The sequence below is a fragment of the Drosophila serrata genome, unplaced genomic scaffold (assembly GCF_035046125.1).
Source record: "Drosophila serrata isolate PLE 108 unplaced genomic scaffold, ASM3504612v1 contig_362, whole genome shotgun sequence".
NCBI classification, from domain to species: Eukaryota; Metazoa; Arthropoda; class Insecta; order Diptera; family Drosophilidae; genus Drosophila; species Drosophila serrata.
The window spans coordinates 1,414,449-1,429,413 of NW_028257260.1; the positions used below are offsets into that span (position 1 = coordinate 1,414,449).

At 43.6% G+C, this 14,965-nt stretch overlaps 3 protein-coding genes across 28 annotated transcripts; 1 reads left to right on the forward strand and 2 right to left on the reverse strand.

Moving 5' to 3' along the window:
• Nucleotides 1–98: 98 nt before the first annotated feature.
• Nucleotides 99–10,524, reverse strand: LOC110179069 (putative phosphorylase b kinase regulatory subunit alpha). Of its 25 annotated transcripts, none has more exons than XM_086839091.1 (13): nucleotides 10,163–10,524; nucleotides 9,426–10,040; nucleotides 8,698–9,365; nucleotides 8,316–8,639; nucleotides 6,342–6,489; nucleotides 4,834–5,163; nucleotides 4,518–4,772; nucleotides 3,997–4,101; nucleotides 2,972–3,031; nucleotides 1,687–1,943; nucleotides 1,360–1,627; nucleotides 709–1,306; nucleotides 99–652 (listed from the first exon to the last, which is right to left on the reverse strand). In XM_086839091.1, the coding sequence occupies exons 2-13, from the start codon at nucleotides 10,000–10,002 to the stop codon at nucleotides 547–549; spliced, it is 3,696 nt and encodes a 1,231-aa protein (XP_086695217.1). In that variant the 5' UTR covers nucleotides 10,003–10,040; nucleotides 10,163–10,524; the 3' UTR covers nucleotides 99–546. The 25 variants fall into 25 exon arrangements, with proteins under 25 accessions (XP_086695217.1, XP_086695212.1, XP_020802103.1 ...); XM_086839086.1 differs by having other exon boundaries at nucleotides 1,687–2,093; XM_020946444.2 differs by having other exon boundaries at nucleotides 3,997–4,155.
• A 233-nt stretch (nucleotides 10,525–10,757) lies between these two features.
• On the forward strand, nucleotides 10,758–12,764 carry LOC110179106 (trypsin-like). 2 transcript variants are annotated; one of them, XM_086839097.1, is made up of 3 exons: nucleotides 10,758–10,822; nucleotides 11,504–11,586; nucleotides 11,731–12,764. In XM_086839097.1, the coding sequence occupies exons 1-3, from the start codon at nucleotides 10,794–10,796 to the stop codon at nucleotides 12,702–12,704; spliced, it is 1,086 nt and encodes a 361-aa protein (XP_086695223.1). In that variant the 5' UTR covers nucleotides 10,758–10,793; the 3' UTR covers nucleotides 12,705–12,764. The 2 variants fall into 2 exon arrangements, with proteins under 2 accessions (XP_086695223.1, XP_020802153.2); XM_020946494.2 differs by having other exon boundaries at nucleotides 10,801–11,199.
• Bx42 (Puff-specific protein Bx42) lies at nucleotides 12,756–14,961 on the reverse strand. The gene is made up of 3 exons (XM_020946492.2): nucleotides 14,540–14,961; nucleotides 13,848–14,408; nucleotides 12,756–13,780 (listed from the first exon to the last, which is right to left on the reverse strand). The coding sequence occupies exons 1-3, from the start codon at nucleotides 14,760–14,762 to the stop codon at nucleotides 12,912–12,914; spliced, it is 1,653 nt and encodes a 550-aa protein (XP_020802151.1). The 5' UTR covers nucleotides 14,763–14,961; the 3' UTR covers nucleotides 12,756–12,911.
• Nucleotides 14,962–14,965: the final 4 nt, after the last annotated feature.

The following is a 14,965-nucleotide window of genomic DNA, read 5'->3' on the forward strand; positions in this document are numbered from 1 at the left end:
ATATAGTACTATATATTAATAGTTTTTCTTGATATTTGGTTAACTTTAGCAAAAATGCTCTATTTTATACTCTTGCAACCCAGTAAAATCACTCGACAAACATTGCAAACACATTTTTATTGTAAATATTGCTGCGCGTTCGTTCAACTTCACAGTCCAAACGTTATAATATAAAATAGTAGCTTTTATAATTAATATATAAAAGTTAAAACAATCAAAAGTGTTGTCGTCGCTGCGCGCGTTGACTTACTAATTCGGTTAGGGTTCGAGGTTCGAATGGATAATACGTAAAAAAAAAAAAAAAACAAAACACACACTAACCAAATGTGATTTGGAACATAATATATATATATATATATATATATATGTATATACAGGCGGCGGAGGGGGGTCAGAGAGAATGAGAGGGAGAGAGAGAATAACAATAAAGCGCACGGTAACGAAAGAGAGAGAGTAACGGTGAGCGATCGAGAACGGACGTGTTTCCAAAGTTGCAAAAGAGATTGGCATTGTTTCTTTTTTTTAAGTGGATACAGCTCATCCGCTTTAGGAAATGGCACACTCCATTTCACCGTGCTTGGGCACACAGTCCAGGACGAGGGCCACTGCTCGGGACATGTATGTCATGGTTCCATAGCTGCCGCTGGGAGCACTGCAAGAAATGTTACATAAATTAAATGTAATAACTATATTTCAGAGCTTTCTCACCTATCGTACAAGTGCTGACAGATGTAAGCGGCTCCGCCGCAAAGTAGCATTCCAGAGGCCGCCTGCTGCTGCTCCTTGCCGTCCTTAATCTTGGCACAACATAGGGTGGCATCGCCCTGCACCTTTCGCTGATCCTCGAGGAACAATTGATTGGCCTTGTGCACTAGATGCTCCACATAGATAATACCACCGAGTGTGGGCACCATATTATGCTCGGTAACGAGGGTCAACACCATAAGGGCCTCGACCACCAATTGCCTGTACTCGGGCTGGGGTATTTGGTTGAGTGCTGTCTCCACTTCCAGGGCAAACTTCAGTTCACCCGGTGTCATCTCCTGGGTGAGACTCTGCTGCAGGACACGTCCCTCGATGGCCAGTCCTTGGCATTTCTCCAAAACCGTCCAGACGCGGGAGTAGAAATCACGGGGCACACGATTCAGGGCACCATCCAGGCGACGGCGACGCAGCCACTGTCCCTGCCTGTCGTCAATGGTGGCTATAAGGGCATCCTCACCCTCCGGGTCACCCAAACCGATTTGACTCTTCTTGCTGACGCGGCTGCTCTTGCAGCTAACAATGGATAGATTGCCACGAGCCACTGGAATATATAGAAATGAGAGATTACTCTTTAACTAAAGGGTATTCACATACCGCTGCTGACAGCAAACTCCTTCCCGCTGAGTATGTGGTACAGGAGATTCTTCATCTCGAATGGCGAGAGGTTAAGTAAATGCTCCGACGCCGCCTCGCCATCGCAATTGAGTGTGCGCGACAGCTCCTTGGCCATTACCTGAATGATAAGGCCCACGCGCAGGCGCAGCATTTCGTGGAACAGCTGCGGCTCCGTGCGAATAAACATGGCCAGATAGACCATTAGCTCCTGCGTCAGCATAGCTGTACTCTCATCGTCGCCATAGGCCTGGACAGAAAGGGATTACCAATTAATATTTAATATTACCTTTTAATATCATTACTTACATCATGGATTAGCTGTCGCAGTTCAACTTCCGGTAGCGGTGCCGTAATGGTGTGCTCATTATTGGGCGGCATGCCGACGGTCACCTGCTTCTGACGCACCAATAGATCCGTTACCGCCTTGGCCAGATCCTCTACACGCTTGCCCAGCATACCGGCCGTATGCCGGACCAATCCCCAGAGCTTCTGCTGGCAGGCCTTCTCGTACAGTCCCTTGAGCAGATCCCGCACAGTGACCACACGTCCCTCCTCCAGCATGCCTTCGGATTGGGAAGAATCGTTGTTATTTTCAATTGGTGGATTGTGGCTGTTGATGTTGCTGCTGTTGTGGTGGTTGCTGCCGCTGTTGCTGCTGCTGCTGCCGCTGGTGTGGCTAGTGTTGGCATTATCCGGTTCGGAGCTAAGCGCAGCTGGAATTGTAGCAGCATCGATGATCACCGTGGGCAGAGTAATCGCCGGCTTGTGCTTGGCCTGCTGATCATCAGCACCAGGAGCACAAGAAGCACCTGCACCTGAACCACTAGCAGCACCACCACCACCACCAGCCGCCAGTTCCAGCACCACTTCATCCATAAACGCTTGGTCGAGCTCTTATTTTTGTTTGGTTTTTATTGCGGGTTAGTTGGGTTAGGATTTGGTTTTTTGTTTTTAATTTTTGGAAGAATCGGAGTTTGCGTTGTATTTTTTTAAATTTTGTTTTGGATTAATGTTTTAATGAAGAGCAAGCGCACAGGACATGCCATACAGGATGTGTTTATGTGTGTTTTGTGGTTGTGTGTGTGTGTTTTGCATGTAAGATTAGGAGCGGAAGAAGTAAAATAAAATGTTTAAGGATTAAATCAAGCTAGTGCCAAAAAATATATTTTTATTAATAGATATGCAGTTAATAATGCTAATTTAAAGCAATAATATCTGGCTTCTATATATTTTCAAATTTAAATAAACAAGTAATGTGAAATCATAATAAAGCTTAAAGCAAAAGCAAGGATGCAGAATGTCAGAAAGGGTCACAGGTCAATCACAAATGAATCAGTAATGTATACATCAATAACAATAGGAAATGATAACCATAGATGGCAGGAAATTGTTATGGGCGACAATAAGGAGTACTCCAATGGTTGGCCAATCAATATAGGAAAAAGTTGGAGAGTTCACACGAGAAGAGGAGGGTTAAGGAAAATGGGGGAGAGGTTGGATAACGGGGAAAAAAGGATTCAGGAACGTTCCGCAGGAGCTCCAAACAACAACAGTTATCGACATAGGGACACAGGATCGACGACACACTTACCGGCAGCTGCATTGTTAGCATTGGCGCTATCATCGGACTTATTCTTGAATCCCAGTCCAGCTGACAATTTGGAGCACGGAACACACACGATGTACGGAACCAGGACGGACGACAAGAAGACATGGTGGGGGGCAACAACAACGGAATGTAAGAACGAGAGATGATGTAAAATAGATGGTTGAATAATGGTGGATTCTGGTTTTGTTAAGGACATTGACTGGTCATTAAGACATTCTTTCATTTGCTTATTATTTGAAACTTTCCTAAACTGTTATACACAGATTTCAATTCTAGATTTCCATTTAATTTTGGTTAACTTGGTATTAAACTAAAAAAAACCCTTGATATAACAATTAACTATAGCACCTGGTTCCTAAATTTACTTAAAAAATATACGAATTCAAGGCTAAAAAAGAACTCTACATTTAACTGTTATACATAGATTGATACATTTAAAAACTTATTGAAATGCAATACCTGGTTAAGTGTTAAACCCATGTCTCATTTTAAAAATTAGAAAATCAAGGATAATAAATAAAAACCATACATAATTTAACCCCAAGCATAATACCATTAAAATAAACCTATGGAAAATACAGCACTTAACTGTTATACTATTATTTTAATCATTCTCTTAACCATTCAAGTTAACCAATTAATATTTCAACTCTTGTCTAGTGTTAACCCAATGTGACAGAATGTATATAAACCCAAATGGTATAAATAATCCCCGGTTAATAGTTAACCCCAATGTATAATCGTTGTGTGGAGCGTGTTTCTGCGTGTATGCATGTGCGTATGTTTTTGTTTATAAAGTGTAGCTGTGTGTGTGCGTGTTCAGGTGTATGCTTTTTTTCCACCCGTATATTTAGTTCCTCCCAAAAGTGCTATCAAAACCAAACTTTGCAAAACAAAACGCCTAACTAGGAAAGCATTTTAAACGCTGCAAGCCTTCCTTATACCTACACATAAACCTAGGGAAATAGTTTCGATTCTTTGGGTTAATCTTAAAACATATTTCTCACCCGTATTAAAGTCCAGACCCTGGGTATCCACCAGGTACTGCAGGATGTCGCCCTGCTCCTCGAGATTCTCCGTTTCGCGTAGCATTGCAATCAGCTCCTCGACCTCTGTGTCCGCAAAGTTTGTGTCGGCACGATGGCGTTGGATGAGAATTTTTGGCACTGTTACTAATCAAGGATCGCATTGCCAAATACGAGTACATGACAATAATAATAATGGAAATGAAATGGAAAAGAAAATAAGAGCATAAAATTAAAATTAACAAAAGTTAACAACAAACAAAAGAGGAATTTCAAAACAAAATCATACAAGTTTCTGATTTGCTTACAAGGTTATGATAAATTGTATACAACTTTACAGACTTCTACAAGATGTTCCAGGTAATAATATATACATAATTATAAATACAAAATTAAATTTTAAAAATTACTTGTTGAAATCAAAGTAAAAAGCTTATCAAAAACTTGTACATTGCTATTAAAACTGAAGTATAAATATTGTTCTATATGTAGATAAAACTAACTCTCTTGCTGGCGAACAAACTCGCTGCGCCTGTCGATCGCCGATCTTGTACTGTTATGCGGATCTACGGGATATATGTTCTCCCGGACGGATAGCTCATGGCCCAGCTGCCTTGGCGAACTGGGTCCCTCCTCCGGTGTTGTGGCAAAAACACTGACATGACTCTGCTTATTTGGCTGCAGCCAGGGAGGTGGAACAATCGAGGACAGGCGGCGTTCGGTGAGTGGAGAGGGTCCCTCCATGCCCAGGTTATCAGCTGCCAAATAAGATTACGAAATTAATTACAATTCAATAAAGATAATGCACTTGATACTCACAATCCACATTGATGGAGCGCGTCTTCTTGATTGCTCCCTTGCAGGACATGCGTCGCCTTAGGGTCCTGGGACGCAGTTGTCCGCCCCGCAGATTCATGGTGCTGCGATTGCTAAACGACCTGAGCAGATGCTCATCCAGATAGGTCTGCACATCGGGATGCAGGCGATCCGGATAGCCATCCTCTGTGCTGCCCAAGAAGCTCAGGTCCGTGATGGCGGAGGTATTGAGGAAGTCTTTCAGGCTGCCCAGCATCACACGTGTGCCATTGATGTAGCCCGACTTGAGTTTCCTCATTGTCTGGATCATGGCCAGCGGTATCTTGTCCTGATCTGTGGCAGCATCCGAATAAATCTTGTTAGCTTATACAAACTCTTCTCAACTCAAGCTTCGATTAATGATAGGTACAAATGATTTGGAGATGATGCTGGAGTATTGATGGGATTAGGAACAGCGTCTCTTAATATCTACGGTTTAGTTAGTCACAAATAATAATCAAGTAATAGAAATATATGCGATTTATGCATTTAATTACACAGCACACAGAGTAACCATCACCAACTCGGCAATTATCTAGTTTTGCTCTTAATTTTTTAGTTGCAAGCAAAGCTTAGGAAATTAATTAGCCACAGTGACAAGGATTAGCAAGTATTTCATTGGTTTTAATCACAGCAATTAGCAACATAGAAGGTTTATAATTAAGATCAACCCAGTGTTTAGTTACTGGTTTTCAAATACATATAATTAGCTCTTTCAATACCTTTTAATTTTATACCCTTTTTGGGAAATTTATACATAAAATTAAAGTAGAAGTAGAATATAAAAATTTTGAATTTGGAATGTATAATTATTGTGGTGAGTTTTCACTTTAAAAATTTTAATTTTTTAAAAATGTAAAGCTTTAAAAATTCAGCTTTAAGTGACAGTTATCTTTGCAGATCCAAAACCAAACAGTTTGAGGCAACATTTTGAACTTTGTTATATCCTTAATGAGGAATTTTTAATATTATTATTCCAAAATGTATTGGCTATCGTTATTTGCTCCATTTGTGTGGTGGGGATCCAAGAGGATACATGTAATACTTGAGAAAGTTTCTTAATTAACACTTTAGTTTCCTTTAGAAAAACAGGATATATACCTTAGGTCATAATATAGGTTTATATATATCTAAACTGAAGAAACAGGGGAAAATAGAAGAGAGCGAAGGAGAGCAGGCGATGGCCATTAATTAAGCAAACACAAGCGCAGGAAAAGGGATCACAGGCCACAGGATTATAGATTGCAATTGCATATCATACTGATTTCTTGGCTTCGATGTGTGTGTGTGTGTTGAGTAATTCGCATATATAAATATATATAGTAATTATATAGAGTGTGCCGTGGTCTCACAAAATAAAAATCAGGAGTTGGCTTGGGTGTGCGGAGTGTGCGGGGAAAAAGGGATTTTGAGGATGCAGAAATTGAACTCAATTGTTCGCTTTGATTTGGGGGGTTTTTTGGGGTAGTTACCTAGCATATAGTGGGTTGCCATTAGTGTGATTGTCGGCCTGCCCAACATGTGACGCCAATTGTTGGTCAAGAATGCTAAATTTGTGGTAAAATTGCTGGCAAGCAAATCGGGATCGCGTGTTGTATAATATTCTTCATAGTCGATATGCTGTGTGTAGTATGTGTTGTTGTAGTTTTGTTGTTGTTGTTGATTTTTGTTGTTGAATTTGTTGTTGAATTTGTTGTTTGTTTTCGTTTCGTGTTGGTTGCAATATATATATATATATATATATATATATATATATATATATGATTTGGATTTTTGAATAAAATAAAGAAGAGATAGATTTTTGATTTTTCTTTGTTTTGATTTCAATTGTCTAAACATTTATTTCACTGGCCAATTTGTTGGGAGTTTGAGGACTTTGAAATGGGGATTTCTAAGGCTATTAAAGGTCCAGAGCAGAGCGTTGAGAAATGCAGAATATATAGTAACTAAAACTACATTAAAATAAAATTATGAAGGGATTTTTATATGTATATAATAAAAATAATGTAATATAAAGCAGAGTACAGTGTGCGTTAGAATATCTTTCTAGTTTATAGTGTAGAAAGTGTGTAAGTGGGTCCACAACCAAAAGGTAACTAAAATCTAAGGGAACTAAGGAGTTCTCGGGAAATTTAGAAAGTTTATTGCTCAATGTTCATGAGATCAAAGTTAAACGTCCGATTAGCATTAAGAAGAAAGTATTAAAACTATTTGTTAAAAGGTTTTTTCTCAATAGGAAGTAGGGAGACAGAATAAATTACATTTCTTTTGACTTTTTACCTTCGATTAACATTACTAACTATTAACTGACAGTCTAATATGGTTTCTCATAGTCTAGTTAATATTTATCGGAGCCAAACTGTTTAACCGAGTTTATTGCTCTCCACAACCTCTTTTATCTTTTAACCTTTAGTTAATATTAACTTTACATTGAGAACACCAAACCAAAGAGGTCAAGGGAAACCTATACCTAGTTATAAAAGTTAAATTCGAATATTATTAGAAAACCCGAAACCATTTCATTGAACATTGAGCAACCAATTCAATAAATTGCCAAACGAGAGTTCTAAAAATTAAAGTGATTGGTGCAAATGTGTGCGTTTTTGTTTGTGTCTTGTGTGCGAGTGTCAATTAATTGATAATAAAAAAACATGACCAATACCAAAAAAAAAAGCAAACCCTTGCAAATTAATCAAATCAAAATCAACACAGAAAGAAGAACCCACACAGACAATAAAATAAGGGGCGGTAAATGAACAATTTAAATACACAAAGAAAAAAAAAAACAGAGGCTTATGGAGTGAAGAGTAGGGGACTTTAGGGGGGTCTCTTTCTCTCTAACTCTCCCTCTCGGTGGACCGACCTAGATGGATGCGCTTCAGCACGAGGGTGACCAGTGGACGACCCAGTAGATCCCAAGCGGACTTGAGGAAATTGATCTCGCCCTTGAGGATGTCGATCATGAGTTCGTTATCGGAGGCAATATAGAAGCGCGACAGGTCGGCAAACTGATAAACGGCGTGATATAAACGTAATATAAATCATAAGTCAATTCGATAAAAGTTTCTGGGGATGCAAACCGATGAAGTTGTTAAAGTTTTCAATTTACAAACACTGATTTCAAGAAATTGATCTTTTAAATATCGAAAAAATCATCAAAAACCTATACCGATTGATGTTTTTTGTCATATATACTACATTTGTTAAGCCGATATTGTTCAAAATGAATTTATTTCAATTATTGTTAGTATATTGATTAATTCCAAAGCTTTTCCTTTAATTTAATTTCAAGTTTAGCTTTCCATTTCGTCAGTTTGCATTCCAGTCAATAAAATTCGATAGAAGTGTAATAAACAGAACTAGGAAAAGTCCAGGGATTATTTTTAGGGGGATTTTTAAGGGATTAGAGGTGGCCAGGATTCGGAAGACGGAATGCAACCACTCACCTGAGGCGTAAACGCAAATATGCGATCCTTTAGAGAGTACAGCTTACTGGTACTAAGAATGCCCACGTCGCGCGATTTCCTGCCACTTAATCCCAGCTTCCGGTTGCGTCCGAGGTATGTGTACAAATGGCTTAGAACGCGGGCTGGCTGCACCTCAATGGGTGCCACCTCGGCTATTGTCTGGACATGCAGATCGTGCTCGGCCAGCTTGTCCCGAATCTCATTATCCTCGGCTATGATCACCACCTGGACGACAACGTCGGGTTTCTTTTGCGCACCCAGACGCCGATTGAGCGGATCCAACTCGCCAACGGCCAGGAAACCCTGTATATTTTTGAAATTATAAATAATTAAAGAAATTACAATAGAAATTAATACTCACCTCTTGCAGCAGCCGGCCGAGAATGAAGAGTGACTGTCCCCAAAGGAATGGACAGCGGCCAACCACTTCACGGGCCTGTGAGCCCGGCTTCTGGTACTCGAATCCAACCAGATCTTGCGGCACAGCATAGCTTTCGGGTACGAGCAGTATGCCATCCTCCGAGCGCACCATTATCTTCTCCAGACGATCGGCATACTCCTGCACCGAGCGCTTGTCACTCTGGAAGGCATGGAACAGAATCAGGTAGCAGTAGAACAGCGGCCATTCGCATTCAATGTTCTCGAACATGCGCAGCTCCCAGCGTTCGTAGTAGAGCCGCGATGGATCCTCCTTTGGGGTGCGGTATCCGTCGCGTAGGAACCTCTTGCAGCCATATTTGCCCTGCAATCGGGACAGGATGGCATCCTTCGTGTTGTGTATAAGCTGGGCATCGTCCACGGCAAACGCTGGGAAGCCAATGACGCAGAGCAAGCCAGAATCCAATTCCTTGCTGTTGGATTCACGCGGTAGCATTGACTGAAGCACCGCCTGGCATTTGTGCGCCTCGTCGGCCAGGACATGAATGACACTGGCCGGGCCGCCGCGAGCTCCGAACAGATCCAGCTCGTTCATGGCCTCCAGAGCAGCCTTGGCCATACCGATGGAGCTGGCATTCAGCTCCGGTTCACCTGGAATACACAAATTAAATTATTTTTCTATTTTTTTAGTTGTTTTCAAGGAATACGCACCATGGTTGGTCTTGTCGCCACGCTCCCAGATACCATAATCCGGAATGGAGTACGCCGACTCAATGTAAAACACTAGATTCTGGATGAAGGATACCTCATCCAAGGAGAAGACAATCTGTAACCCAGAGGCCGTCATCTGGGCCAGGATAAGTAGATACAGCGACACAGCATCGATTTGCAGATGACCCCACTCATTGTCCCCCACAACGGGCAGGCCGTTCTTGCTCGAATACTTGGCATGGAGGGAATCATAGGGACTTTGCGTCATCTTGAACTTCTCCACCTTGTCCTTTTGGTTCATCATGGCCATCAGAAGGCCACGCATCAGCTTCACACAGCTCTGTTCAAGCTCGTAACACTTTGCACGATCCTCGTCCTGATCGGCAATCTTCTTGTAGGCCATCGAGAGACCCCAGACGGCCAGGATGCAGTAGACATTGTCACGAATCCAGGCGTGCGAGTTTACATTGGAGGCGGGAAAGAGGCCGGTGACGGGCTCCTGGTGGGCCAAAATCAACCGGTGAACGATACGCTGGTAGTAGTCCAGGCGGACGCCCGAATTGCTCCGTGAACGCATGACGGCTGTGGAAGTAGCTCCTTTCCCCGTCAGTTTGTCTGCAAAATGTACAAGGCTGCCATTAGAAACAATAGGTCGCCAAGGGTATTCAAAAGCTTCTAGAGCTTGTTGTGCCTCTTGTTTACTCCAAACGGCGCAGCGCGGCGGCACGCTCACTTACATAATGTCGGATCGGATCGTTTGTTGTGGTGGCTCTTCGGTGGTGCAGGGGTAGATGGAGGAGGAGGTGGTGGCTTCAGCTTTGGCGTTGCCCCCCAATATCCCCAATCGCACTGCTCGTCGGATCACCTATTCACCACACTCTAGAAGTGTCCCTAGAATCCGCTGCAGCCGCTCATTCTCCAAGGGCCTTGTCGTTGGAGTGGCGCGCACAGCTGCACCGTGCGGAACTCTGTGGCTTTTTCGGGGTCACTTACTTGGCGGATAAATTGTAATTATAATTAAAACTAAAGCAAAATGTCAACTCAATGTCACACACAGTGTGACCAACGGATGTGCGGGACCAAAACGATGAATTTCCCTGGCTGGCGGCAACACTTCAGAAAATATCGGGGAAAACGAATAAATAGTTTAATATCTCTATAAATATAAGCCAACTCTTATAAATATGGCTGAAATTTATTTTTTAATTTATTAATCAAATAGTGATTTTATTTTAAACTTTTAATTTTGGCTTTGGCTTATACGCCCTTTTCGATATCTATCGATATTTTTATATGATAACGCAAAGTTTAAAAGTTCTCATCTCTAAGGCTGTGTCAAAGTTTACCTTGTGAAGTTAAGAACTTCAAATGTTTCAGAGTTCAGTTAGCCTTCACAGGTTCAACGTCTCTCCTTGTTTTTATTTTATTTCATATTATTTTTAATTCTTTTTTTTATTTAAACAAGCATCTTGACATTATTTTGTACTCTGGGACTTAACGGCATGAATTTGAGGCATAAGTTAACTGACGCGAGTGTTCCCTCATTTTTTTATTCATTTCGAATTTTTTTTTAATCTCTGGATTTATTAACAATTATTTCGATATAATTTACTGATCTGTGATATTTTTTAATATGTGACAGAATTTATGTATGGTATATAACTCTCGCACGTTTTCGTCCATATTTTCTTTTATTCCGAAATCTCTTTCTTGATTTATTAACAATTATTCGACGTAATTTTGGCGTTTTAAGCTTAAACGGATCTTGTCTAGGGTAAAAGATATAAATAATTGTTTAAAATACATTCTCAATATTTTATATTATTGCAATACAAGAAGTTATCAATCATTGAAAGCTTTATTAGCCGACACATTGTTTTATTATGCAGTTATTCATTAATAATTAATGCTGTAAATGCAACATCGGCTTAGATTAACTATCACTCGTCAGATCAAAGTGCACTGGAATTTCAGGTTTTACTAGAACAACGAAAGCTGAGAGAGCTTACAATTTGCACTTGGAAAATGTTCCCAGGGATTTTCTACTTCCGATAAGCTTATTTTATTTATTTGTTTAGATTCTGTCTCGAAGCTATGGGCCTGCGAGCTGGCGCCTTTATTTCCTGCTACTATCTCTGCTGTTTATTGTTAGTGGCATCAAGTAAGTGTTTTTTATGTCCTTAAGCGATATCCTAACATCAAAAAACGAGAGCTTTAACATGAATTAAGAGTAGGCTTTTTTACATTTAAAAAATCTGGAAAAAGTTTAGTAATTAAGCTTTATCCTTTACCTCTCTTTATCCAGAGCCTCGGCTTCACTATGGTCGCTGTCATGGGGAGTCAACCAGAGGCCTGTGCCTGCCCAGCGACGAGTGCTTGGAGGAGCGTAGATATCACCACGCGGTGGACGAGTGCTTCCAGTTGGTTTGCTGCCTAATGAAGCCAAAGGCCTATTCCCAACTGACTGAGGATTACTGCCGCATTGAGCCGGTGCCCCGTATTGCCAATGGTGTGGTTACCAACATTCGGGAGTTCCCCTGGATGGCCATGCTGCTGTACAGCAACGACGGCAAAAATTTTGAGCCCAAGTGCGGTGGTTCTCTGGTTGACAAAAAGTGGATTGTAACTGCAGCTCATTGTGTGTCCACGCCAGGCAATGGACAGTCGGCGCCGCCGCTGCTGCGAGTTCGTTTGGGTGAATGGGACTCCCGGGTAAAGTCCGATCATACCCACGAGTATTCCATTGCACGAACCATAGTCCATGAGCAGTACTTGCCCAGCGAACATACCACGGGCAGCGATCTGTTCCAGTACTCCAACGACATTGCCCTGCTGGAGCTGCGCGAGAGTGTCAACTACACAGAGTATGTCCAGCCCGTGTGCCTGCCACATCTGCCGGCTGGCATTGCCTCGCGAACTGATGCCTATGCGAACAATTACCTTACCATTTCCGGCTGGGGGCGCACAAGCGAAAGATCCCTGGAAGTTAGTCCCGTGAAGGTCAAGGCCCTTGTGAGTGGCTGGTCCATGATGGATTGCAAGAAGCACTATGCAGACGTGGGTCCTGGACAGATGTGCGCCGGCGGTAGTCGTCTCTCCGGGCAGGCGGCCAGTTGTCAGGGCGACTCTGGGGGTCCGGTCATCGATGACAACCAGCTGGTGGGCATTATTTCGCTGGGAAAGTACCGATGCGGATCCCTTACTGGGCCTATGGTGTTCACCAGGGTGGATCATTATGTTACTTGGCTAGAGAAGACTATAAAATCGAATGCAAAATAAAAAGAAATGTAATATGTAATGTACCCCCGACAATAATAAGTTAAGTTTACGTTACGTCAAGATCCTGTGATTATTATTCAAATTGTGGCCAAGTTTTGTGTTTGGTTTTTGGAGTAGTTAAAAAATTTTGTTGATGAAGATGATGCGTGTGAATGACGATGATGATGATGATCTGGCAATGGTTTCCTGCTCTTAAAGCTTTTATCTCTAGTCGCGCCTGCTGCGCTTGCTTCGATCCGAATGGTTGCTCCGCTCGTTGTTCTTCTCCTCGGCTCGCTTCGGCGCCTTCTTGGCCATGTTCAAGAACTGATCCAGACCGAAGGGATCCTCCTCCTTCTCGAACTCGACGGGGCCGCTCCTCTGGCTGGTGGCTGCCTCACGCGAAGCACCCGAGAATTGCTTGTCCGGAACAAAGCGCTTTGTATTTACAATGGCATCCAAGTCGCCGCCATAATTATCGCTATCCGCCTGCTTGCTGGGCCTGTAGATGTGAGCACCGAGGGTGTTGGAATCGCGCCAGGGCTTGTCATACACATTGTACGCCTCGTCGTCCCCGTAGCCCGAGTCCATGCCCTTGGTGGTGTTGAAGAGACGCTGATCGAAGAGGGTTTCCCCATTACCTTGACTCTTGGCCGGCAGGCCCAGCGCAATTTGTTCAGAGATATCACGCTCACGCTCCCGCTGCAGTTTGGTACGTTTCTCCGGCGCTGCCCGCTGCAGATTACGATCACGATGGCGTTCCCTCTGCCGCTCTGCTCTCAAATCGTTGCGTTCACGTGCCTCGGCTCCACCGCCAGCTGCTCCGGAGCCCGAGGGTTCCGCTGCTTCGGGATTGCGTAGACCAGCTCGCTCTTCACGAGCCCGCTGTGCCATCATGCGCAGCATTTCCTCTTTCTTTTCCTTCTCCTTCTGGGCCAGCTTCTTCTCGAGCTGAGCACGGGCCTCCACGGCTTCGCGTGCCTTGCGATCGGCTATGTACAAGGCCTCCGCCATTTTGGCGAACTTCTCATTGATGTGGACCTGCTGAAGGCCACGTCCGTCGGCCGCCAAGCGCTTGTCCAGCGGAATGGTGTAACCTGTGGGTAAAGTTTAAAGAGCATTCAAGGCGGGGACAATTATTAAAGAGTATTCAATGGCATTTACCTTTGGCGTTCTTCCAGTTTGATATGCAAGGCGGGATCTTCCACTCCTTTTGCTCCTTAACCGTCACCTTGCGTGACGGTGAGTGGAGGACAGGCGCTGGCGGTGACGGCGGACCGCGAGGTATCTTCTTGTTTATACGGAACTTGGGCGGCTCCATGGGATCCTGCTGCGCCTCCACCATCCGTATAACACGCTGCTTGGCCCCCGAATTGAAGGCATCGCCCTGCTGCGAAGGCGTATACCGGATATACTGGGCTGGTGCGGCCTTCTGGGCATGGCGCACCGGCAGTGCAGAGGTAATTTTCTGGTTAGTCAGCTTTTCCAGGGCCAGACGTGTCTCTTCGGTGGTTTCCGCCACCGTTTCCTCATCCGGGCGCATTAGTTCTTCAGCATCTTCGGCCAGAACTTCAGCTGGCAGCAATTGCGAAATGGACGAGTACACAATCTTATCCTTGCCATGTCCCTGACGCGCAATAGCATCGTACTTGATCTTGCCCTTGTCGTCCAGGCGAACGGCCAGCGCATCCGATTTCTTGCCCACATTTCCCGGAGCTCCCAAGCCTGCAATAGAAGGGATTAGGGAAGCTCATAAGACCTTTGCCAGCTTGGCTTGCCAGAAGCACGAAAATATACGCTTGTCTTGGGAGAAAGTGCTCTGAAAAGCAGATGAAATGCGCAAGGTAGTTGCTTACCCAACGGATACTGCGCCACATGGATCTCGGGAAAGGCACCACCGTCACCGAAATCAGCCTCCGTACGGGGTATCCAATCCTTGCGCTGTCCGTACGGCGGCGCTGCAATTTTGGCGGAGACCAGGGCTCCGATTTTGGGTGCTCCACGGGCGGCCAAGCGACGCTCGTCCTCGCGGTCCCATACCGCATTTGTCGGTGTGGGCAGCAGGCTCGATAGCGACATCTCTGTTTTGTGGATTTATTGCCTCAATTTCCTTGCCAAACACGGGTTTTGGGATGATTTAAGAGCACAAAAAAAAATTACAATGGAAACTTGCAGAAAAAAAACACGCACACTAGAGCTGAGACAACACCGATGTTTTTTCGATTGACTATATCGATTAATATTTTCCCACAACGCAATGCCAGAATAGGGCTGCCAACTCG